At 38.1% G+C, this 24070-nt stretch overlaps 2 protein-coding genes across 4 annotated transcripts in view; one reads left to right on the top strand and one right to left on the bottom strand.

Annotated features, from left to right (window-relative positions):
* Positions 1-167: 167 nt before the first annotated feature.
* LOC112563687 (spermatogenesis-associated protein 48-like) lies at positions 168-8335 on the top strand. The gene is made up of 10 exons (XM_025237932.1): positions 168-484; positions 653-965; positions 1251-1306; positions 1612-1703; positions 2841-2979; positions 3736-3803; positions 4399-4440; positions 5649-5756; positions 6211-6324; positions 6635-8335. Exons 1-10 carry the CDS (start codon positions 266-268, stop codon positions 6759-6761), a joined length of 1278 nt encoding a protein of 425 aa, XP_025093717.1. The 5' UTR covers positions 168-265; the 3' UTR covers positions 6762-8335.
* The window catches only part of LOC112563685 (serine/threonine-protein kinase 17A-like), a 33728-nt gene continuing 17729 nt past the window's right edge, over positions 8072-24070 (bottom strand). For all 3 annotated transcript variants that reach the window (XM_025237928.1, XM_025237929.1, XM_025237930.1), the window contains exons 4-8: positions 18156-18294; positions 16338-16464; positions 15685-15733; positions 15256-15435; positions 8072-14744 (exon numbers count right to left, since the gene is read on the bottom strand). In XM_025237928.1, coding sequence (XP_025093713.1) covers positions 14039-14744; positions 15256-15435; positions 15685-15733; positions 16338-16464; positions 18156-18294 — 1201 coding nt within the window. In that variant the 3' untranslated portion in view covers positions 8072-14038. The remainder of the gene's footprint in view (positions 14745-15255; positions 15436-15684; positions 15734-16337; positions 16465-18155; positions 18295-24070) is intronic.

The raw sequence follows: 24070 nt of genomic DNA, 5'->3' as shown, positions 1-24070 counted from the left end.
TTTGAAATCATATTTAATGAATTAACAAATAACAAATTTCGATTGATAAGCTAAAATTAAAGTATTATATAAATATACAGCAGTTATAAGTCATTAAAAAATGTTTTCTTCGTTGAGATACGATTATATCCTTTTATGGGAATATCCGGAAATCGCCAGTGGCAACGCTAGAGCGTGAAGCTCTTCGGCAAGGTTGTTGCGGGATCCTGAAACTAATGAACCTGATAGGGAAAAAACCAGATTTTGTTACTTAAAAAATAACAAAATGGAAAAAACAGTTTCTATAAAAACAGTCTTATCAGATTCATTGGAAAAAACACGTCCAAATTTCAAAACGTTTTTATTAACAGATGCAAATGCAGGCGGTAATGCCATGGCTCAGATTGAAGAGAAGAGAAAGATCCGGCAGATGAAATTTCCAGATCTTAGAGGACGTCATGATTGTGAATCATTCCAGAAAAGCTTAGATGATCCAAGCTTTAAGGTAAATGAGTTAAATTAAAATTAAGTTTCTCATAAAACTGTAAAATATATACATGGGCACTCCCACAATTAAGTCTGTAGACAAATTGCTATAATAACCCGAAATAAAGACAATTAATTTACATTGTAAAGAATTGAAGTAAATATAATTTGATTGTTTGTGTTGTAGGTGTGGAATGATGAAGGTGATCACTCAGCCTATGCTCCCCATCGCTGCTTTGACAATATTATTGATCCAGTTTCTGGCTTTGTTAGCGTTGGTGGGGATGTTGATCGTCACACTGGACATGAACGTATCCGCTCAATGGTCCAGCTCAACAGAACACCTCAGTCTGCTGATCCCAAAGAGAAAAATTCAATCCGAGTAAATGATCCTGCAGCGCCTCCAGAACTGAGACGAGAAAACACCTGGGCACCTGGAGAGCCAACAAAGTGGAACAGCCGAAAAGTGTCTGATGGTTGGATTCGGTCCCAACTTGGAGGTCAGTCATTTTCTATTTTCCCACTAGTTTAAAGCAAAGAAAACAGCACCAGAGATCGTTGATTGAAGAAAGTTAATAAAATGGCCCATGAGAAGATGATCCTTCTCTTGGATAAACCATACAGAGATGTCAGGGATCGACTTGCTATAGTGAGCCAGAAAGAAGGAGAAAATTTCCTATAGTACGTGTCACTGAAGTTAATTTTAAATATTAAATAAAACTAAAAACACTGGATAGGTTTTCATGTATTATAAAATGCATTAATTTTATTGTAAAATATAACAGGCTGGACAAGTGAGTATGACCCTCGCAAGCCAGCACCAGAACTTATCAGAGCTAAGGTTAGTGAAATGAACTGAGAGTGTGGTACATGTCATTAATGTCTTTTAGATTACAGCATGGAGGAAAAGACACCTTCAATTTCTTGTTATGGTTTATTTTTTTCCTCATTTTTTATGCTGAACAGTTGTAAGCTAACCTTACCTCTGATGCTCTCGATGAACTGATATAGAAAATAAAACAATCATGGAGCTGGCAGTCATTTAAGAATTTACCCTGGTAATGGTTCTGCATATTTTTAAATACTGTCTGTCTGTATCATTTGTGTTGTTGAGATACCATTAACTGTTGTCTTATGATCTAACAGTCAATGTACATACCCAAGCCTCCATCAGAAGAGAGCAAATATTCCCGTGACCACCTGGCTTTGAGGTATTTGTACAGTTCTTCTACCCAACGGTAGGTACACATGGTTTAACTTTTCAAGTCAACTTTATCTAGGCAAACTCAATAACTGATCTATATATATATATGTGTGTGAGCCTCCACAACAAAATGAGTCTTAAGTCTCGCAGAACAGTTTTGTGCTAGAGTGCAAAGGTGATAGGGGTCAATTTTGTACAGTTTGACTTTTAAAAAAAAATGGATTCCTTGGTTATTAAACTATCAGGAAAATACACTGCTATGTTAAAATAAAAGTTAAAAATTGACTTTAAATTCCTTTTAATCGAGGTACCCTACTCGATCAGTACCGATTTAAGACGAAATTCAAACGCTGTTTCGATACTGTTTCCCAGTCATAACCCCATCGTGCTATACCTTGCCAGAGTCTGTATGTTCAACTTCTTTAAAGAACGATTTAAATATTAACTGATCAAAAGATTTTTCTGCAAAAGTTTAGGAGTAAACAAACCCGGTCGGCCATCTCGACGCTAATCTTTGAACCCACTTTTCTCAAAATGGCCGCCACCGTAATTTCACACTTCAAACATTTATAACTCACTCAGTGTTAGGACTAGAAGAACAACTTTTGTATCTAAAGAAAGTTCAGAACCTGTACTTCTTAAAAATATGTAATTTGGCAAATCTCAAGTATGCAACTTAAGACTCCTTTTGTCGTGGAGGGTCACATATATATCAGTGAATAATGCTATCTGTCTGGCTCTTCACTTTATCTTCCAGCACCTTGAATTCCCTGGCTTCTATGTTCACCTCCTCTCTCTAGAGCATAGCTCCGCCTTCAACACCTTCATTCTGTGTAAACTCTTTGATAAGCTTTTAGAGCTCAGTCTCTCCCAGTCAGCGTGCTTCTGGATCATTGACTTCCTCTTGCACCGTCCCCAAAGAGTAAGAGTCAATAATTGTTTCGCCAACATCCTGGTGCTCAGCACAGCTACACCACAAGGTTTCGCCCTCTCACCATTCCTGTTCTTCCTTTTCACAAAAAACTTTCAGCTCACATATCAATATGAATGGTGAAGTTTGGCAATGACTTCACAGTGGCTCATCTGTGAATCCAAAAGAGCAAGAAATTGACTGGTTAAGTTAGTGTGTGGAAAACAGTTCTGTACCGTTTCTTTTCCTTCATTTCATTAGGGGCTATGAAGAAGTACCTTGGGATACAATGCTCCCACCTAAGATGTGGGCTCCAGTTACCACACTGGAGAATAAGCCAGACCAAATTTCCCAGTGCTTCTCACAAAGAAGATATGAGCCAGCTGCTCAAGAGTGGCAAGTTAGTGGAGACATATTTGAATTATCATACAGTTTTTCCTATTTTATATTTTCATATGCCTGTGGGATAACTTTTGTAATAGGTTTTTATGCTTCCTTTTATCACTTAACTTTTCCTCCTTTGCCTGCTTTCTGATTTTACTAGTAGGTGATGATTATATCCCATGTTTCATCATGTGTGTGTACCTGTGAACAGCTGGCTGTCTGCCAAGACCAAGTTTTTGGTTGTCAGGTCTCAGTGAACCATTTAACAGTTTAATATTTGATAAAACTCTTGAAGTCAACAATAAGATTGCAATAAATTTATTACATAGTTACTTAAATTTTTTTTTTCTTTTGGCAAAATCTTTGATCTCCACTTCCCATGACTTAGAACCAATAAACTGAGAACAAAACAAACCATAATGATTGAGATTTTGTACCTCTGTCAACACACATTTTGCATTATCTGTTTTTCTTCTTGATGTTGATAGTTAAGTGAGACGTGAATTTATGCTTTGAGCTGGCACTAGATGGTAATGTGAGAAAATTTATCTGCAAGCATCCAGAGATATATGTCCATGGTGTCATACTATGATGTAGCTTTCTTCTTCAAGAACATATTTATTTTTTGTAGACAAAAGAACACACTTTAAATGGAGAGCTCTGGGAGTTATTATTTGTTAATTGTGAAAGATATACATACAAATATTACAATTTTCTGCCTGGACATGAATATAAGCAAACAGAATAACCATGGGTTCTTCCATTTTGGCAGGCATTAGGCAGGTCATTTGACTGGTTTCAACAGAGACGAGGGTACTATAAATCTGCTCCCATTACTTTGTGAGTGAAGTCTTAGTCTTTTGAAGGTTTAATATTTTAAATTATATTTTGTGTATGTTTGGATTGTAATTGTGTGCTGATGTTCGTGTATTACCTGTAATTTGCTTCAGTATTTCACTGCATATCTCAGCTGACTACTTTTATTCTATAAAACTGTGAGGTCATGATTAAAGCTTCAAATGTGAAAAGGATAATCACCAAAGACTGCAACAAGCACATGCTGAAAGTCTTCAACTGCAGTAACTGACACCAATGTCCATATTGCTTTTTTAAATGAAAAAACCAAAATTATTACACAGTATATGAATGTATATTTTACATGAGCACAAAACTAGAAAAGGAAGTAATACTAAAAGTATGAAATTAAGAATAGTTTTTTGGAAATGAAAAGAAAAATTAACACTTGCATAGTGAAAATGTAAGTTGATAAATGTCCTCAACTGCATAACAGTAATCACCAAACAGAATAATATTAACAGTTATAGTCTTTTTAAAGAAAGAACAGCAGCTGCTTTTTTCTCTTTATTCTTAATAAATGTACAGTTGGAATATTCACTTTTCATGTCTTAAAGTAATGTTTAATATCTGTCAACAGCTGTAGTCCATGCCCTAGAGCCCATCAGATTCCATTATATGGGTAGGTATAAGAATCTTAAATATGTTTTATTTTTTTTCCATCAATTACATTTCAAAGTCTTTAAATTTGGAATTCATCTGTATCACTGTGCAAAAACAATATGTACAAAACCCAAATTGTTCTCATACAAAAAGTCAGATCTAATACACATTTTTAGTATCATCAATATATTTCAATGCAGTTTTGAGAATTTTATTGTGACTGTAAAGTGAAAAGTACTAGAAAATGAGAAGTTGGGGTATATGACAGCTCCAAATTATCATGTGCAATTAAAATGTATAGCTGTTTCCACTACCCTACATTTTTTTTTTTCCTTGGGAGTGGGACAAAAAAAAAAAAAAAATTCTCATGCACAAGGGAGACAATATCAACTCATGCTGCAAAGGCCTCTCCTGTTGTGTGTAAAGGTGGCAGGACTAGAATTTTGAATTCAATATTTCATATTATTCCTATCTGGTTTATTACTGAGCAACTTCATCATCACATACATAAGCTCTTTAAAGATAAATTTCTAATTCTATCTTACTTGTTACAAAACAATTTGGGACAACTGTGTAAGGGAAAAACATAATATGAAAAAAATCCTTGGAATTGCTGGGCTTTTCCAATCCATGATTATGTGTTCATGTATTTCGTAACTTGTACTCTAATCTTCTCTTAGCATGATAATCTGCATTGAATTTGGACATTGTTGGAATTAAAATCTCAATAATTATGCTACTTTAGAGTATACAAATTAGACGTACTGTTATCGAAGAGTCAAACACGTGTATCGGTATAGCAATTGATCACTGGAGAAGCTTTTCTGCTGCGCAAAAGTGTAGAAACAAAACTTAACAAATGGCAGGCATGCAATGCGCACATATAGAGCGCGTGCTTCCAGTCACTATATATAGTCTGGCCGCCATTGTGCCGTTGGCAGTTCATGGGCAACAGCTGCCTTAGCCCACATGCACACTCGCTATCCCAAAAACTTGAATGAAGTCAGAACTAGAACATGGGCTTCAAGGTCTCAGTAAAAGTTACAGTACCCCTGACATTTTGGCTTTCCATGCTGCTAGGAAAACTTTAAAAAATATACAGATATACAAGAAACATAATTATGTTTTGATACCTGTTTTTTAAAGAGAAATAAAAACAATTTCTGAGTGTATACTGTAATTTAAAATGGTGTGGCAAACTATAATTTTCTTCCCTTTGACATTTAGTGGATGCATAGGAGCTGAGAACTTGGAAGAAATGGACAATGTTCAAGAATCCTTTCATCCTTTTACAATCAAACGAGTTATCATTCCATGTCCCTCAGAAACATCTCAGTAAGTGTTTTGTCTTCTTACATTTTTTTCAGATTCCCTAATAATGGAAATTGTTAAAAAAAATGAAAATTTCATGTTTTTGTGCTAGATTTACATGTGCTTTGCATCAGACAGCGCTTGATCTCTCAACATTGTAAGACTTTGGGAACAGAGACATGAGTTGGGATAAATGATACAGTGTTCTTTCTCATGCTTTGCATACCTTTAGTAAGTGAAATATATATGTGTAGGAAAAAAGAGATATGTCATCTTCCAGACAACTATCATGCCGACTACCGTACTTGATTGACCCAGTGGAAGGTCCCATCCTTTTCAACATATCCCTCCTAAAGCAATCTAGAAATTAAACACTTGTAACAAGGTTTGGACAAAGAGGAACTCCTCTGCAGGTAATATTAATAGAAGAGATAATAGTATAGATGGTGATAATGGTTGCCATAAAATATTTTTACAGCCGACCCAACATCCCTGGTTATAAGGGATGCACTCTCTGGCAAGGATATTATGCACCAGCTCATTCTCAAGTGTCAGAGTACACCATACAGCCAACTACTCTTGCAGTTCATAGGTAAGAATATGCCTATCAACGAAATCTATTTGGTAATCACTGCACCATAAGAGGTTTGAAAAATACAGTAGAATAAAAAGTAGTTACAATATTTCGTTAAAGGCATTATTATAATCAAAGAGCAGATTGCTTGATGCACACATTTTAATAATTTGTAATGATCTGCAAAATCATCATGTGTTTGAAAAAGAAAAAGTAACTTTCATTAAACATTTCTTTTTAAATTTATCTTCATAACAAATGGACAGAATAAATAATTTTAAAAATTATATTGAAAAAATTGTTTTAAAAATCTTGATTTCTGTTGCAGACCTATGCCTCTATCAGGGCCTCCCAATCTAGTTAAGCGCGAAGCAGAAATGTCCCGTATGGTTACTCTTGTTCCACCATGTAACCCATTCAACACAATTAACAAAGAAGAGGTGGTTGTGAGTTAAGATTAAGGTTATAAAAACAAACCTGACTGGACTCCTATCAAAGGTGAAACTGCATACTCTGAAATTATTATATGTACCATAAGTTAAATATGAAAAGAACATGTGTCTGAAACTGATTTGTTAGCAAAGAAAGACAACAAATGTGAACTGAAGCCATAGGCTGTTATTACCGGTTTACCCTGTACTATGATGAGCTCTGTGGCGTGTGTGTACACAGGCACATGGATGGGTGTATGTAGTGTTACTGTGTATGTGTGTTACTGAAAGATTACTTATCTCCAGCCATCCCAAATAAATGTGAATACTTAGGGGAAAACATAAGATTTGATCTCTGTTTCTCAGCTGCACTTGAAATAAGCACAAATGTTTGACTTTAAGGTCATTATTGCTTTAATTGTATTTGATTTCCTTTTTGGAAATTATATGTTAACAGATATGAGTTAGATCATAACTTTGGTTTGTTTCTTCTGTTTAGCATTTTGACCAGTTAGTGATGCTTATATCTTAGTTTTGAGTCTCTTGTGATCTCAGCCATCATTCTGGCATATAGGAGCCACTTGTGCCTATTTTCTGATGACTATAGTCGCAGTCTGCTACGCGTGTAATTAATTTGTGAAAATTGTGATATTTTACTTGACCAGGATGTGTTATGCATTGTGTTCCTAACTCCTGCAGAACATTTTCTCTTGTATAAGAATATTTTTCTGACTTTCAAATGATCCTTAATGGACTGTACAGTTGAATTTTTTCATGTTTTTCTATTGTACATTTGGCTGTTTATTCTTTATATAATTTTGTAATGTGAAAGTTTATTGGCGATTTTCTCTCTGAGCTGTTGTATAAGATTTACTTTCTTACTTTCCAGTTATGAAGGACAGTAAGATCTGCAGTGCCTTTTTTCATACAACTTGCCTTTTGTCCAAAGGGTAATGATTTCAATGTGTGGCCTTAGCATAATTGATACCTGCATCCTTATCACCGAGATTAGAAAAGTGCCTTTTGAAGCCTGTATTAGCTGTCTTGATTTATCGTGTCTTGTGAATGCAGATTTTCTTCTGATAAGTTTGAGATAGTCCTATATATTTATATGGCCAGCTCATCTTGTCAATGAATGTCAACCCATCTTATCATTGTCCTAGAAACACTATGACACTCGCCAAAGTGATGGTACCTTTTCCTTACATTGTCTGTAAACATCTTGATCCTCAATATGTGATCTATGAACTTCATGACACTATTGGCCTCCCCTAAAAAAAATGACATCTTGCTCTGATAACTTAAAACATCTCGTATCTCTCATACACACAAACTTTGTGCAAATCTTTATTAATATCAATTATCTTAGGGGAAGAATTGCCATATATATACACAGTTCACACACTAGTGAATTGATAATACCTCACAAAGGGTCAAATGTGTGAAGGGAGTAGGGGTAGGGTTAGAAGAAAACACAAAAAGTTGTAAAGAATCAGTCTTGTATATCCATTTCAAAACTAAGAAAAGTTGCTACAATGTCATACATCATACAGAAAACAAAATTTAGATATTAAAACAAATCAGGAAAATGTTCAAAATCCAATGGTTTTCACTGGTGCTTTGATGTTTTTCATCCTTAAACTGTTATTGGAGCTCTTGGTTACACATAAAATAATATGCTAGCCTTTCTCTAGTATGCCTTTGCATTTTCAAAAATTGTCTAAAGGCTTTCCTGGTTTAAACTCCTTTCTAAATAAAGACAGAATGAAGTAGTGCATGGTTCATTAAGGCAGCCACTGCCTTGTTCAGAGCTGTATGTTGACCACACTCTGTCTTCAAATAAAATATTCAGGTGGATGCATGGCTTAATAGAGCACCGACAGTGAAGAAATGTCTCTAGAAACCATGCAAGGCAGCTGCGCAGAACAAAGCCATAGAGGCGAACCCCTAGTCAGCTTGGGAGGAAAATCTGGAGATACAGTGCTTTCCATCTATATGCATGTTATCAGCCTATCGGCCCATTTTCTAGCTACTGCATGCTTGGTCTGCTTAAGATCACCTGACACAAACACATCATACAAATAAACAGAGCACGTCTTTAGGAAATGTACTTCAGAAGTCAAGAGAATTGCAAAATGTCCTGCTACCAAAAAAGTGTCTTGAAAAGTTGGCACAAATTTTATGTTTTCTGTGCTATATATTCATGCACTCATTCTGTATGAAGCATGTCTATTGCATTAGGAGCTTAACTACATCCTGCTCAAAGCCTCTGGACCTAAAATTTGAACACTGCAGCAACAAACTTAAAAACAGAATGATTGCAGCACACAATTAACTCCAAGAATGGGTGGCGAGTATCTGAAACTAGAATATGATAAAAGCTTCTTACCCCTAAACTTGTGAAACAAAACAAAGATTTCTTTCCCACAAGCATGAACAGGTGCATGCTCACACACAGCCTATTGCTCTATACACTGACCTTATTGACATTTGGTGTTAACTTATCATAAGGGTAAAATTCTTTTATTGCCAGCTATCTCCCATGAAAAGTGTTGTCACTACAGAAAAATTCTTGTTCACTAACTTGTCCTAGGAGGACTTTTCATCCTCATTTGGTTCTCGTGTATCAGTTTTAACTGAAAAGTAATGTGTGGTCATAAACTTCAAGATATGTTAAAATATACCAAATCTCACTGTCATTAACATTAGAAAAGATGTTTATCAGCTGCAAACTAGAAACTGTGAAGCTATACATAATAAGAAAATATTATTGTGACATCCTCTTGTTTCAAAAGACAATTCCAAAGCAGTTTCCTAAGTTCCTCCAAAGATGTCATTTAGTGTCCAGGATGGCAATGGTACTAAGAGTGAAGATGATACTGATTGGAATGGAAGTGTATTTAAGCATCACTCCTGTTAAAAAAAAAAAATGGTGCGCCAAAAGGTGCAGGAGACCAGTAAATTATAGGAGACCAGTATATTACAGGAGAATAGTATCTTAAATTTCCATCACACCATGCATCTACAAAAATATAGATCCACTTCTATAGTATCAAATTGGCAGTCTTTAGATCATGTGAAAAAATTCGTTCAAGAAGTACATTTACCACATCCACCCACACATACATGCAGATGTGCATATGCAAAAAACATGCAAATTATTATAAATCAATTTTCTGAGTTGCCTAACTAAAAACATGGGAAAAACAAAATTCAAGAAATATTCAAAATTTCACCCAGGAGATTTATAAAACTTCACATCCAGAAGTGCATTCTACAAGCAAAATGAGATAAATTCTGTAAATGGCACGGTATATACATAGTCTTGCAAGAAGATGCTTCATTGGCATCGGGTATTTAAAGATACAGGTCCACACTTTCCCTTGCACACACCTTTTTTAACAAAGTGGTAGCAGTATATGCATGTGTGCATGGACACATAACTAAAACCATAGTTGGTCCTACAATATAAAAATAATAAGTTTTTGTTTGTTATAAAAAGCAGTTACAAAACAACCCAGTGGGTAAGTGGATGCAGCAAACATTATAAATTAAAGATACTGTGCAGGTTTCATTCTTTATATCGCAACCTTATCATTTGCAATACAAACACAACAATCAGTGGGTGCACTACAAAAAAAGGCTGCGCCATTATCATGTGGACTTGACGCCACATGACTAATACTCGGAACTGAAAACACAACTCTGTACAAGGGGGTTCTCTGACAACTGTACACTTGATGGGAGTCAAAAGAAAGAACAAGCTCTTCTAGGTTTCTGTACAAACAGAAGAATTAAATGCCTAGAAATGCCTGATGCTGAATGAAAGGTGGTACATTATTCTATGATCACCTGCTTAATGTGTCATTTACAAAACATCATTATGATATTACTTATTATTCTCTACATGGAAACTTTGTTCATCTGTAGCAACAAAAGATTCTGGAATTTCAGCAATGGCAACTGCTAAACTCGTTAAGCGATTTCATCAGATGCTTTTTTAAAAAACTGAAATATTCACTGAACTATAAAGATGCTTATAGGACACTTTCTTCATTGATGCAACTTTTAGTAACACAGCAAATCAGTGACATCAATCCAAAGCAACAAGATTGTGTTGATTGCAGCTCATGGCTATGTATCTGCTGCAACCTCCAAATTTGGCAGATTAAGGACTGATTGTTTTTCACTTCAACAAGTGCAAGTGCAGAGGCACTTGTCAAGGTATTTACATAATGCTTCAACATTATGTACATGAACTTTTTATATAAGTGGTTAAGAAAAACCAAAATGAAAATTTGCTGATGCAGAGGACACTATTAAAACAGGCCAGATAAACTATAACATGAGATTAAAGAAATCATAGCTGATGCAAGCAGAACAAATAAAAATTATTAGAGCAATCTTTTCCACTTGAAGTGCAACATTTTCTGAAACTCACCTTTCAAAATGAAAGATTAAATGTTACAAATTCTACTCAGCATATTCACAGTAATGATAAGCAAGAATCAGCTGCTTTTCAGTCTTTTATGGTAATTGCCTGGGAAGTTTTTTTTTTGTCAGCAGAGTAAGACAATAGAATCTCACTTCTCCTGCCTTGCTGCTTGGAGAATAATAGGTTGTTCTAGTAAAAAAAATTACTGAGAACAACTCACAGCTAGAAAGCATACCTGCTCAGAACTTGATGACATCTCTTGTTCTGCCTTTCTGTGCTTTCATTGTTTGTGCCATTTTTAAATTTTGGAATATTTGACAGAAAGCCATTCTACTACCTTGACTTTAGGCAAGTATGTCATCTAGAAGAGATAAGGCCAGCCCATTAATGGTTCGCACATGGAATGGAAAATTTCCACCTCTGACCAAAAAGGGGCCAAAGGAGGATACATCAATGGAATCAATCCCAACTCATCTAGTAAAATGAGAAACAAAATTGCAAAGTGCCAGAGGTTGCTAGGGTTTGGAATACATACCAGTGTGCCACACGCAGTGCTGAGATCTAACAAGGCCAGGAAATGATACATCACAAACAAATGTATATCATTAAGCTATTGCTAAAGATCATCTTTGTAACCCATAAAACTGGAGGGTACTTTCCGTCAATACAGCTACTTACAAGATTTTAACAAATATGCATGCAAATGTAAATGTGGACCAAAAGGAAGCACGCCTTTGTCTAGAAATTCCTATTTTTAAACTAATATTCTTACATGAAAAGACAGTCTTTAAGATGGGTTTGTGATGAGAAAAAAATATTGTTGACAAATGGCTTCCAATTCTAACACAAAATATTATTTTACTGAATAACAATCAAATATCAACAATCAAAGGTGTACTGATGCCATTCAGTATGTAAAGCCTATTCTCTTGCTGAGAATCATTGAATAGAAATGTGTTTTGAAAAAAGATAACGCACAAACTTAAGACTATTTCACAAATAACATATCAACTTTTCATTCTTTCATTAACAGTTTTTTTCCACTTCCTCTTTTATTTCTTTTGTTAAAAACTAAATTGGATTGGGGAAAGAGGGGGGTTGGGGTGAAGCCTATTTTTTTCTCTGCTACTTTCCCAAATTTTACCCCAAAATACTGAATAAATTGTATCCAATTTTACATCTCTTTCAGGATTTGCTATTTATATGCAAAGTCTGTACAAAAATAGTTTGTTTGCATACACATACTAAAAGATTAGAAAAGGGAAAAGAGAGCACAGAGCATTCTATATTCTAGTTAAAATACAAATAAGAAACATGAATACCTTCTTAAACAAATTTTACTATTCCATTTCCATTTATCTATCCTACATGGGTATAAAGACAAAACCTTTCTCTCACACCCCTCTCTTTCTCACACATACGCACACAGTGGACTGTCAAAAATGTTCAGGGCTGCATCTGCCTGTAGAAAGTGTGCTTCTAGACTAAAGCATGGATCCTGGGTGGCTTAGCATAGGAAACTCTTCTCTTGCAAACACATAAGCACGGGGATTAGTGTTAGCATTATTGTGTTCTTGTTAAGAGCTGAATTGTCAGTGCATTTGTGTGTGTTAAATTTTCAGAACCAGAACATCTCATGATGTTCCTACTGAGCATTTGGAAAAGGCACAACATACACCTCTGGCAGATCCATACAGACTGCATTCTATTTTTTAGGTGTAGGAGTAAATATCTTCATAAAATTATAAAATTCTTTCATGTAGCTATGCTACAACTTCAAATCTGGTCATTCAAAAATGCTGGGATTTTTTACAGTTCAATAAAACTGCATTCGAATTTGTTAAAGAAGAAATCTGATTGGTAACATTTATCAGACATGATCATATAGTTAAATAGACAAGGTTAAAACACTGTTTAACATTTAATTTGGTTTTTCATAAGTATACACAGACTTTTGTTTTCCACATTCATTGATCAAAAACGTATGTTTTGGTAATAACATAGTTGTATGGCAATAGCATGCATAAGAAATCTACCAAAAAGGAAATGATAGTGTAATGGTAGCTTGCTATCTAGTCAACCTGTGTAAATATGTTGTATTAAATTACTTTTAGTCTTTAAAGTTTCCATTGGAAATATTACTAAATGACATAATTGGATTGAAAACACATAAAGATGAGATATAAGCATCTACACTTCGATCCTCTAAGCAAGATTTTTACACTGTACCCAGATCATGATTATAGTCATCATGTGACCTTAGGTCTCTCTGTGTTAATGCAATATCAGCCTGAATTATGCAGTAAATAGCCTAAATTTATTAAGTAAAAAAAAAAAAAACCCTAAAAAGAACAGATACTTTAGTTGTATCTAGAAAGATTGTGATAAGATTAGTTATAACTTCCTGAGCACACTATTGACCTCTACCCTGAAAAAGCTCAGAATGTCTGCATGATACAATGATCTACAGAGCAATGAAGCAGAAATTTAGTCTGATACTTGGAAGTGTGGATGAAACCTAGAAAATACTGTGTGGTCACAAGTCAGTTTGGGTTTGGGAAGTAGCACTGCATTTTCTGAAGCCTGCTTTTAAAGTACTATACTAAATCTGCAAACAATGGCACAAATAAACAAAAATATTTACATTTCATCATTGTCTCCTTTTATATGTTCATGTCTTTTTCCTGTTTTAATACAGCACGTTTACATCTGTCATTAATTTATTCCGCATATGTGCACCTCAATGGAAAGAATTTGAAATTCAGCGATGCATTTGCTTGAAGTACGACAAGCATTCAAAGTTTGTGGATATCAGCACATCCACATCAACTGAACTGCAACTTGACAGTTAGCTCCTGCTATACTCTCACAGATGTATACTTCTCTCTTCAAATTTGTCCACAATAATGGAATTACTGTCACTGTCATTTGCTACACCAGATTCCTGCATTGGTGAGTCATAAATACATTCTGCTGCAGCAGTTGCTTCCCCTTGCTCCGTAATGCACTCTGTGCCATTCAACTCCACTCCATCTTTATCATTCTGCCCAAGAAACAGCATCTCCTGGTCGGTGGCACTGCTGCAGCATTTTGCCTTTTTCACAGGTATTTCCACAGATTGTCTCTTCTTGGCCACTTCCATCTCTGCACTGGACACACCCCTCAAATCTCCATTGTCTAAGTAGCGACAATCAAGCCTGCTTGTGTCAATACCAATCTCTTGAATTGTTCTGCTCAGGGTGTCTTCACCAGACAAGGACAAAACACGGTGCTCGACCTTGCCATCCTTCTCATCTGGGGTGACACCTCCTTGGGGAGCTGGAAGTCCATGCTGGCTGTTTCTTTCGGCTGCAGGTGGTGATGTCCCCAGAGAGTGCAACTTGGCACTCAGGGTAGGCGAGGCTGATGGCTTGCTAAAGCTGCTTCGGCGGTCAGGGTTCCAGTTGGATGGTGGAGCCATGCTTTTGGCTAAATCAGCAGTGTGGTCCTGAGGAGGAAGAGAGATCTTCAGATGCGCACTAGCTGCCTTCAGCCATGGATGGTCCAGGCACTGCCTTGCTGTCATCCTCCCTCTATGGCAAACAGTTAATGCAAAACACTGGCATGAAAAACCTGATAATGCAGTGATTCATGCACATCCTAAAAAAAATCCACCACTATATCTGCCTATCATTCTGCTAATCGGCACACTCAATAACACTTCAATAACTTTAAATGCTTATAGCCAGTGCAAATTCATGAGTCAAAGTAATAATCTACAATGCAAAAACTGAACTATGGAATATGTTGATATGTAATCTTACACAGCTAATGTGTAAATGTCTTTACATTTAATAGCTCACAAGGGATAAACAATCTTTAAATAACATCCTAAAAACAGCTTTATTTTCGATATAATGAGGTCACAGTAAAACTGTTCACATGATTCATATTTTAACAGTAACCAAAGAACTTTAATAGCAGACAAATGAATTGTGATATGATGTGGCTAGTTTGACAGCTGTGCAGATGCACCAGGTATTGACAGGCAAAGCTAAAGAACATCAAAACTGACAGGTGTCATACAAGGCACATGTCTAATACCTTGGATCTTTGACAAGTAGCTTGCGGATAAAATCCTTGGAATCTTCACTAAGGTCAGAGAAGAGGTCGTCTGGAAAGTCAAGCTTGACCTGAGAAATGTTGCAGAAGGTCTCCTGTTGAGTGTCACCAGCAAAGGGAGAGCAGGCTGTCAACATCACATAGGAAAGAACCCCAAGGCTCCTAGAAGAGAAAACAAATAAAATCATGAATATCTTCGTAAACTAGCACATTAGTATTATTCATCATTCAAGCAGACTTCATTCTTTCTGAATTTGAAATGTATCATTGCATGTGGTAAATATGTTGCACAGAGTTTTAAAATAGTTTATGTGGTAAACATCACGATACTGTACAGTTTTTTTTTAAATGACAAAAGGCATAATCATTGTAGGTTGATGAAAATTAATTTGCTGTCAAATATGGACTCACCACATGTCAGCCTGAATGCTGAGAGGCTCATAATCCAGGACCTCAGGAGCTACAATATAGTTGACAATGTCATGTTTGTTTCTTACAAATGAAGTAATTAATAAGTAAAATATATCATGCAGATATTATGTACCATGCACACATACACATTAGTCTACACATAAATCATTCTTAATCATGAAGTAGGTGCAAATATAATTTTTACATTACTGTTTTATCTTTTATTGGTGGCCAAGGTGACTCATTTATTATCTGACAGTCTCAACAACATGAGAAATATATCTGACATTTACAGGCTGTCAATGTTCATGATCACTTCAACATTCTGATCTAGCTTTTAAAGAGTTTTACACTGAATTCACTAAACATTAAAAAATGAAGTGCTATTCTAAATTTAACATGGGCTTTTAAAAAATATTTAAAATAAGCCGTTCAGTACATCCTTAGTTTGTTATATTCATGCTTTGATGCATCATGTCTATAACTAAATACCACACCTTATTTACAGATTTCAAGAGACAGGTCTTCTGCTCTGAAACTTCAAAATTTTATGTTCTCTAGTGCATACATGTGTGCACCTATGCGCCTGCACACACATATTTATTCTCTCTTCCCCTTCCTCCCCCAAAAAGCCATAAAATACAGTCACTCACCAACATAGTCAGGGGTGCCAATGATATCACGTATGTCTTCCCCAGTGTTTGTCAGACATGCAAATCCTAGATCACAAATCTTGATATCACCTTTAGGGAATGGCTCTGTCAGCAAGATGTTCTGAGGCTGCAAATAAAGCAGATGACATCCTCCCTATAATAGTGAAATGAATGGTTGCATATGAACTGCAAATTTCTTACACAAGGAGGCTACCAGATGTAATGTTTGTCAGGCAGGAAGACCTGTGATGTGCAGGCTCCACCAGCCTGACAACAAAGTTGGTAAGAGGGACTTAAGTGGCCACTTAGCTGATCAGATTCTGATACATTTTCTAACGTACACTAATAAACCAACACATAAAGTGCAAAAGATCACAAAACCTACACTGATTCATGAAGTGGATAGATTCTGAAAATCATATGATAACGCTAAATGCTCAGTAGTCTGATAGATTAACCTGCTTAACTTTGGAGCAAAAAGTGATGACGGTTTAAGCCCTCATCTCAATTCTTCGGCTGGACAACTTTCCTTGTCCATCTGACAGCTTTCCAGGGGAAATGGGTCCCTGATTTATCCCATGATGTGCAGTGAACACAAAAAACTACTTACATCCACTGTTTGTACACCCATGAGGCTAGGGGCTCTTCACCTTTGAGCTATATTTATGCAGGGATAGTTTGATAATGAGAACTTTTTTGAACTTAAGAATCTCTGATGCTACTCAGGTCACTGGCCATCTGCCTTGCTACTGCTTGTCTTTTTCTTGAAGTTAATGGCCCAAAACAAATGAAAGGAGAGGTGAGGGATGCAACCAGACACTGCTTAACACCATAGGAGTGTCATACTTTCTGTGCTGAGCATTATCTACCAGCGCCTAGACAGCTGTTTTGTGGCTCTTTTTGTGTTGGCTATCAGCACACAAAAGGGGAGCTGCAAGGAAAACTCCCTCTTTTGTCACAAACCCCCATATCCCAGGATGCCCCTACTCTCCTCAACCTTATGTACAGTTCATGTACAGTCCTTGCTCTCAGCTGCTGCCTGCATAGAGCATGCCCTTCATTAGGTGCAGCAGTGCAGAGGGCCCCACAATGACACTTCACCTGTGTCACTTCCTCCTCAGACACTTGAAAATTAGCTTCACTGTTTTCTTTGCAAGTCACAGGTGTGTGTGGGTGTCCTGCCTTTTAATTTGCAAAAGAGAGAGTGAACTGCAGGCAGAAAGTGCATGTTATAAATCTCATAGAAGTAGAGTGATGCAGTTCAAAGCAGAAGATTGTGCCCTGAAGTGGGACACCCCCTCCCCCAAAGTCCACTTGCACCTAGGCAGTCAAGTAAGTTTGGAGACTGCTGAAGGAAAGCTTGTGAACATGATCAACCTCATTGCAACTATCAGCACCTGTTCACCATGTTCACTTACAGCAGTTGCTTATTGTACAGATTCACAGTTGCTCAATTAGCAGATTTATAGCTGCTTAGTATACAATGAAATCCTCAGCTGGCCATACACTTATACTTTAGAAATTAGAATAGCACATAAAAAGTAATTAAAAAATGTGTCCTTCCTCACAAACAGAAATGGTTAAGGACCACCTTTAAAAAAATTGTTTAAAAAGTTTGGTGGGTTAGGGTTAGTTTAAATATGTTTATGACTTTAATTATCCTTACTTCCTCTAAAAGGCATTCAAACACTTAACATTCAATTTTCTGACTCTAATTCTTCTTTTAAATTAAGAATCTGTAAATGGAAATAAACTCTGTGAAAGAAAAATAGGATCTAACATATGAAAGTCAAACATTATTTTACACAAGTCAATTACCTTCAAGTCCAAGTGAACAATGTTATTCTCATGAAGGAAGATAAGTCCCTCCAAGATCTGAACCATTAGATGCACCACATCTTTCTCTTTAAACGATTCTTCAATCACACACTCATGAAATAACTCCCCACCAGCACAGCTGAAACAGACAAAATACACTTTACATATGGGTAAGCAAACTATTGTGAGATGACTGAGCATGCAGGAATAAAGAGACAAAACAAATAAAATTGTGACTGTATCCTAAAGAATGAAGACTGCCACAGAAGCATGGGAATAAGTATGAAGTGTATGCATAAAGAAAAAAAGAATTTCAGCAATAACTGTTTTGAAGAAACTACAGTGTATGTATTCAAATGATAATGCTTGTAGTGCGAGAATGCAAGGTCTTCTTGATTTACATATTTAGACAGAATGCTTCCTACTTGAGCCACACTGAGCATTTTCATGATGTAATCAATGATGCAGTTAACAAAAAAAAATTAAAAAAGACTCATGTTATAAAGCCTTGCAGTGCATCTCATTTTGGGCTGGTTAACAACCTCTTATTAATTATAAGCCACATAAAATACTATCAAATGCAGACGTTGCATCAGCAAACTGATCCAGTACAATGATATATAAATGATCTTTAATCAAACATGAAACAGTTAAAATCATGACATTAATGTTGGGCTCCTTTAAGAATATTGCAATAATAGAAGCGAAAACCTAAACTAATTTTGGGGTATGTTTTGCTCCTCAATTTTATCATCAATCATCAGATACATCATATATTATATTTTCTTTATACAGAACATAGTTTTCTGAAAGCCAGATTCCTACTAAATATGCAATATCTCAATCTGCACAGTAATTTTCAAGTCTCCAGTCTGGCCTTTGTTATCAAAAAGGGGTCACTACTAGGTCATCACTAATGTCCATGTTTAGAATATAGTCAGACTTGCAACTTGGTGTGGTCTGATAATAGCTAGAAGTAGGCCACTGACCCCTCTTCAAAACTGTGGTCTGCTTAAATTCAGCTTAGAAGGTGGTCTAGTCAGAGGTTTAAACTCTCTTCTGCTTCACTTTTACTGTTGTGCTTCATGCCTTGTACCTAACCCTAAAGAGAATCTAATCCACTTTTCACTAGAGCCCATACTGCTTAATGATAAGGTCTGCAGCCAACTAAGCACACATTTGTTATAGTCGCCATGAAAGTGCACATATCAAATGAAATGTTTGTCTCAACAATGTGAACTTGAACAGTAGGCTTAGTGTACAGGGTGGAATCTTGTAAAGACAATGCCTCAAAAGGCATCAAAGTGTATTTGTGAATTAACATTTGCACAAGTAGATTTCACTAAAACAGTTAACAGAAAAAGTTAATAAATTAAATGCTTTCATGTGTGGTTAAATCTAAGAAAAATCTGCAAGTGCACGTCTGCACTTATCTTCACCATGATAAATAGGCAAGAAACATGGTATGTCTTTGACAGGAGAATCCAAGAAATCTGAAACACATTGTCTTTAGGCAAAGATCATCATCCTGACATTCAGCACCAATGATTACAACTTGGAGCTACAAAGAAAGGTCCCTCCCAACCCCCTTCCCCCACTCACACCTAAGAAAAAAAAAGAACAGCAGCAAATGCATTTACCTACACTGTGAAATATGAGTCTGAAGGGGGAGAGTGTGGGGAAGAGGTGAGGGGCTGGGCTGGTCTGGTGGGTGATGATGAACAGAGGTTGAAATCTCTAGGCGGTGCCGTCAAGTTACCGACATGAGTCACAACAAACTGCTGCAGGTTCTAGTGCATGCTGGTGAATGCACCTCACACAGAAGATGATGCATAGGCCATAAGCACAGAAAGAAAAGACCCTATACCTAACTCTAAGCATTACACAAGGTTTCTCCCTTCCCTCAACCATCTGGAAACATCCGCTTTTTCTGTTTTGTCCTTGACTGAAACGCACTCTTGAGTTTTGTAAGGTGATCCCGAGGTGCTGGTTCAGGTGGAGGATGTTGGTGGGAAGGGGGATAAAGGAGGCGTACACATGTTGGAAAAAGGTGAAGCTATTCTCCTTCTGTACCACATCAAGGAGCCATATGGTCCTAACGCTAAATGCAACCCATAACTCTGCCTTCACCCTTAACGACACAAAATCTGTCTGTTATTCAGGCTGAAATGATGAGTAAAACCATAAAACTTAATAATGTCCTGAAGATCTACATTTCCCATAAATTTCTTTTTCTCTCCATCCCCCACCCCTAACTCCATCTAAACACAAAGCTCTGTCCCTTAACCATCTATCTAGTAATCGATTGCCTTTATCGCCAGCTCTCTATTCATTATCCATCTAACAAGACAAGAAAGGACAAGGGGAGCAGATGGCACGGTGCGGAGGCGGGGCACTAGATGAATCTTTACTGAAAGGCGTCATTGCGCCTTCTACACGTTTTTGCGACATCAGCTTGTGGACAATAACAGATTTGAACAGAAGAAGCCGGCGAACAATAACAACACAACAACAAAAAGTGAACGGGAATTCTCAATACAGTGAACAGACCGGACAAGAAAGACCGAGTTGCAAAGCTACCGCCAGACGCTGAGGGTACTGAGTCGCGCGATTGGTGTTTGCCTTTCCCTCCTCTTTTGAAGTGTCTTTGGGAAGTTGGGGTAGGTGTGCGTGTGGGGTGGGTGGGGAGAAATGATATCTTGCGCAGTGGAGTTTAGACATAAAATGAGTCTTATGAGCGGAAAAAAAATGTGCGCATGAATATAACAGAGAGAGAGAGAGGTTTAGGGGAAACTGCCAGTGACTGACAAGCAAGGAAGAAACACTTTTTACAACCACGAGAACAATGTCTCAGAAGAGCAGGGACGCTCTAGCCATGTCACCGAAACATCTGAAGGTTGGACGATACTGAAACATCTTAGGATGTCTCATGCGCTGCTTCGAACAGTAATGGCAAAGAAGGAAGAACAACTCGATGATTCTAACCCTTATCCTGCAGCCACTCACACGACCTTCCATGGGTGCATGGTGATGAGCATCATTGTATTCCACCACCACTACCACCCCACGAAACACCTCGACGACGGCGTGTCACTGAGGACATTTTCTTCCGCGTCGTTATTGAATGCCGGAAAGGAGACAATCCCGTGCCACCTACTGGCTGTAGATGCCGTGCCCACAGAACGACAGGGGACTCTGTGTGCGCCCACCAGTGGTATACTTCACAGTCCACATGTCATCCAAACCCACAGAACACGAGAACATTATAAACTGCAGGACTGGGCCACGGCATGCCGACTACACCCATGGCATGCAGACAGCAAGTCGAGGGGTATAATTTCTTACCCACATCAAGCTGATTTGACCATCTCGAGGTTTGATGCACAAGGTGGTGCATGAATTAAAGATACTCAACAAGATTACAGGAAGGACATACAAGATTTAAACAAAATCTCGTTTACAAAAAATAAATAAAAGATCTCTCGCTTGTAAACTGCAGGACGACGATGTCATGAATATGAACTGCGCGCGCTGTTCACATGGCGGTTCTCTATCTTCTTGCTGCTCTCGCTCTAGAACGTCTGATAACCTTTGAGAGGATGTGGTGCCAGACTTGGCAAGAAGTCTTCTATTGAAGCGTTCGGTTGGGAGGTGAATCGGTGTCATGGCGCTGCTAATCTCTTGATGACAAATGCTGCACGCGAACGTCTAAGATGGACTGCTGTTTGGTTTTGCAGCTCGTCATAGCAGTCAGGTCAGGTCTTCCCGAGAAAACCACATCGTTGTACCTTTGTGTCCCCACGTCATTTTTCCTACTCGGAAGTAACGATGGTTTGCATATTACTGAAATGGTATTGTTAACAAGACCCGCAATCCTGGGGTTAGCTTTAGTGCATGCTTGCGTCACAACGGGCCCACACATTTTATAGCTGCATCCGCCCACCTCCAAAAAACAACAAACAAAAGCCGAGTGATGGATAGTCGGACCAACCTCTGCCGCCTCTAAACATGTGTCTCACAACCACATGGCCCCTCCCTGCGTGACCGCCGAGCTGGGGTCAGCTAATACAGGAAAACTGAATGGACGAGGGCAGGCCCTTCCATTTCCGGTCGAAGGGCATACGCCAGGCTACACACTGCGTATGAACGCAATCGCCCGCATAACTATACGCCCTGCAGTCGCCACATGTGAGCACACAACTTCCCCGGTAATATTGTGCAGACCGGTTTGTAAATGTGTGTGTTTGTGTGTGAGAGAGAAAGGAGAGAGAGAGAAAGGATGAGAGAGAGAAAGGAGGAGAGAGAAAGGAGGAGAGAGAGAATGACCAAGACGGTAAGTGGACGGAGCTCACGGCGGGGTGTCAAGTGGCCTGCTGGCAGTCACCAGCGCGTGTGAACGAAGTTCCCCCATTCACGCTTCAAAGTCGGGCGACCCTTCACGACCAGCAACTTGCAGAAGGCGAGGCTGCGACCTTTCACCTGGTCCAGGGCTCATCGCAGGACACCGCGGCATGACCACCCTTGACGGCCGCCAGAGCCCTTTGCATCGGAACCACTCCCTACACCCGACACGACCTATCTCTTGGCACGTGCTGCTTTGTCTAGCTCCCAAACCTGTGTGCATCCTGCTCATGGGTGGGGGGATGAAAAAAGCAGATGAGAAAGGTAAGAAATTAGCTTCAGATGCGTATCCTTTTCTCTCTGTAATGTCTGAAGGCACACACGAGGATGGAAATGACAAGGCTCGACACTATGAAGCACAGCAGCGGCTGGCTGTGACCTCTGACGTTCTGGCCTCGGTCATGAGTGCCAGCTACGTACCACAGGCAGGCAATACATCAAAGTGCTGCTTCTACTATATATCTGGTGTCAAGAACTTCGACAGAGCCAGCTACATTGCGCACTAAAACCACTATAAAACTGAGCGCAGAAACCATCAAAAGCTGGTTGCCATTTTACACAGATCCTACTGAAGACATCTGAAACCTTTAACAATAGTAAGATTTTTGTCTCCGTCTGTTGTCTCTCGGTCACCCCCCCCCCCAAAAAAAACAAAAAAACAAACAACAAACAAAAGTGTTCAACACCCACCCCGCCACCACCACCACCGTGTATCTGTAGAGAACATCTGACAAAAGTCTTCAGGACATATGTCATTGTGGTCTCCGGTAAAAACGTAATGCGTGCCACGTGAAAAACAATATCAGCAAGCAATAAGACAAAAGGTACCAGGCAAAGAACCTAACAACAATCTTGTCAGTAATGTGGCAAACGATCCACGTCAAGAACGTACGCACATTGCATCACGTGAACACTCGGAACACTTTGTCTACCCAGGGGGGAGGAAAAAAAGGAGAAATGCTGCTGATTCTGCAATGTGTGAAGCCCCGTGCAATCACAAAGGCCGTCCCAGTGTCTAGACAGTAGCATTCCAAGATAACTTGTCAGAAAAGATTCGTCGCATACCCTAGCTAGCGTCAACGGGCATGCCTCTGTCGTAAGCAGCCCTTGCCTTGCTCTCGGGTAGCATGCACGTTTCCCTTTAATTACTTTTTCAGCAAAGAAAATACGTCTTTCTTTATATTTTCTTTAAAATATCTGCAATATTGTATCCATTTCCTTTTGCTTTCTTAATTTTATCATGTAACACTAGATGTCTAATCAAGCCGTCATTTCTTCTCCCCATCTCCCTCTTTCAACCCCGGGTTTCACACACACACCCGCGGTACATCATCTTTAACGCACATAGTCCTCTGTCCCAAAAATCCCATGCTCCAAATCCTGTTTTAAGAAATAACTACAATAATAGGCTAGACAAGAAAATAGAGAGAACATTAAATTTATAAGCGTCAGTGAAAAATTCAAACACAAAGAACACCACACTGTAAGTCGTAAAGAAGCAAAAATTCCAATCC

This window comes from Pomacea canaliculata, linkage group LG5 (genome assembly GCF_003073045.1).
Source record: "Pomacea canaliculata isolate SZHN2017 linkage group LG5, ASM307304v1, whole genome shotgun sequence".
Lineage (NCBI taxonomy): Eukaryota > Metazoa > Mollusca > Gastropoda > Architaenioglossa > Ampullariidae > Pomacea > Pomacea canaliculata.
The sequence above is the reverse complement of the archived record's forward strand: the minus strand, read 5'-3'. Positions and strand labels throughout refer to the sequence as shown.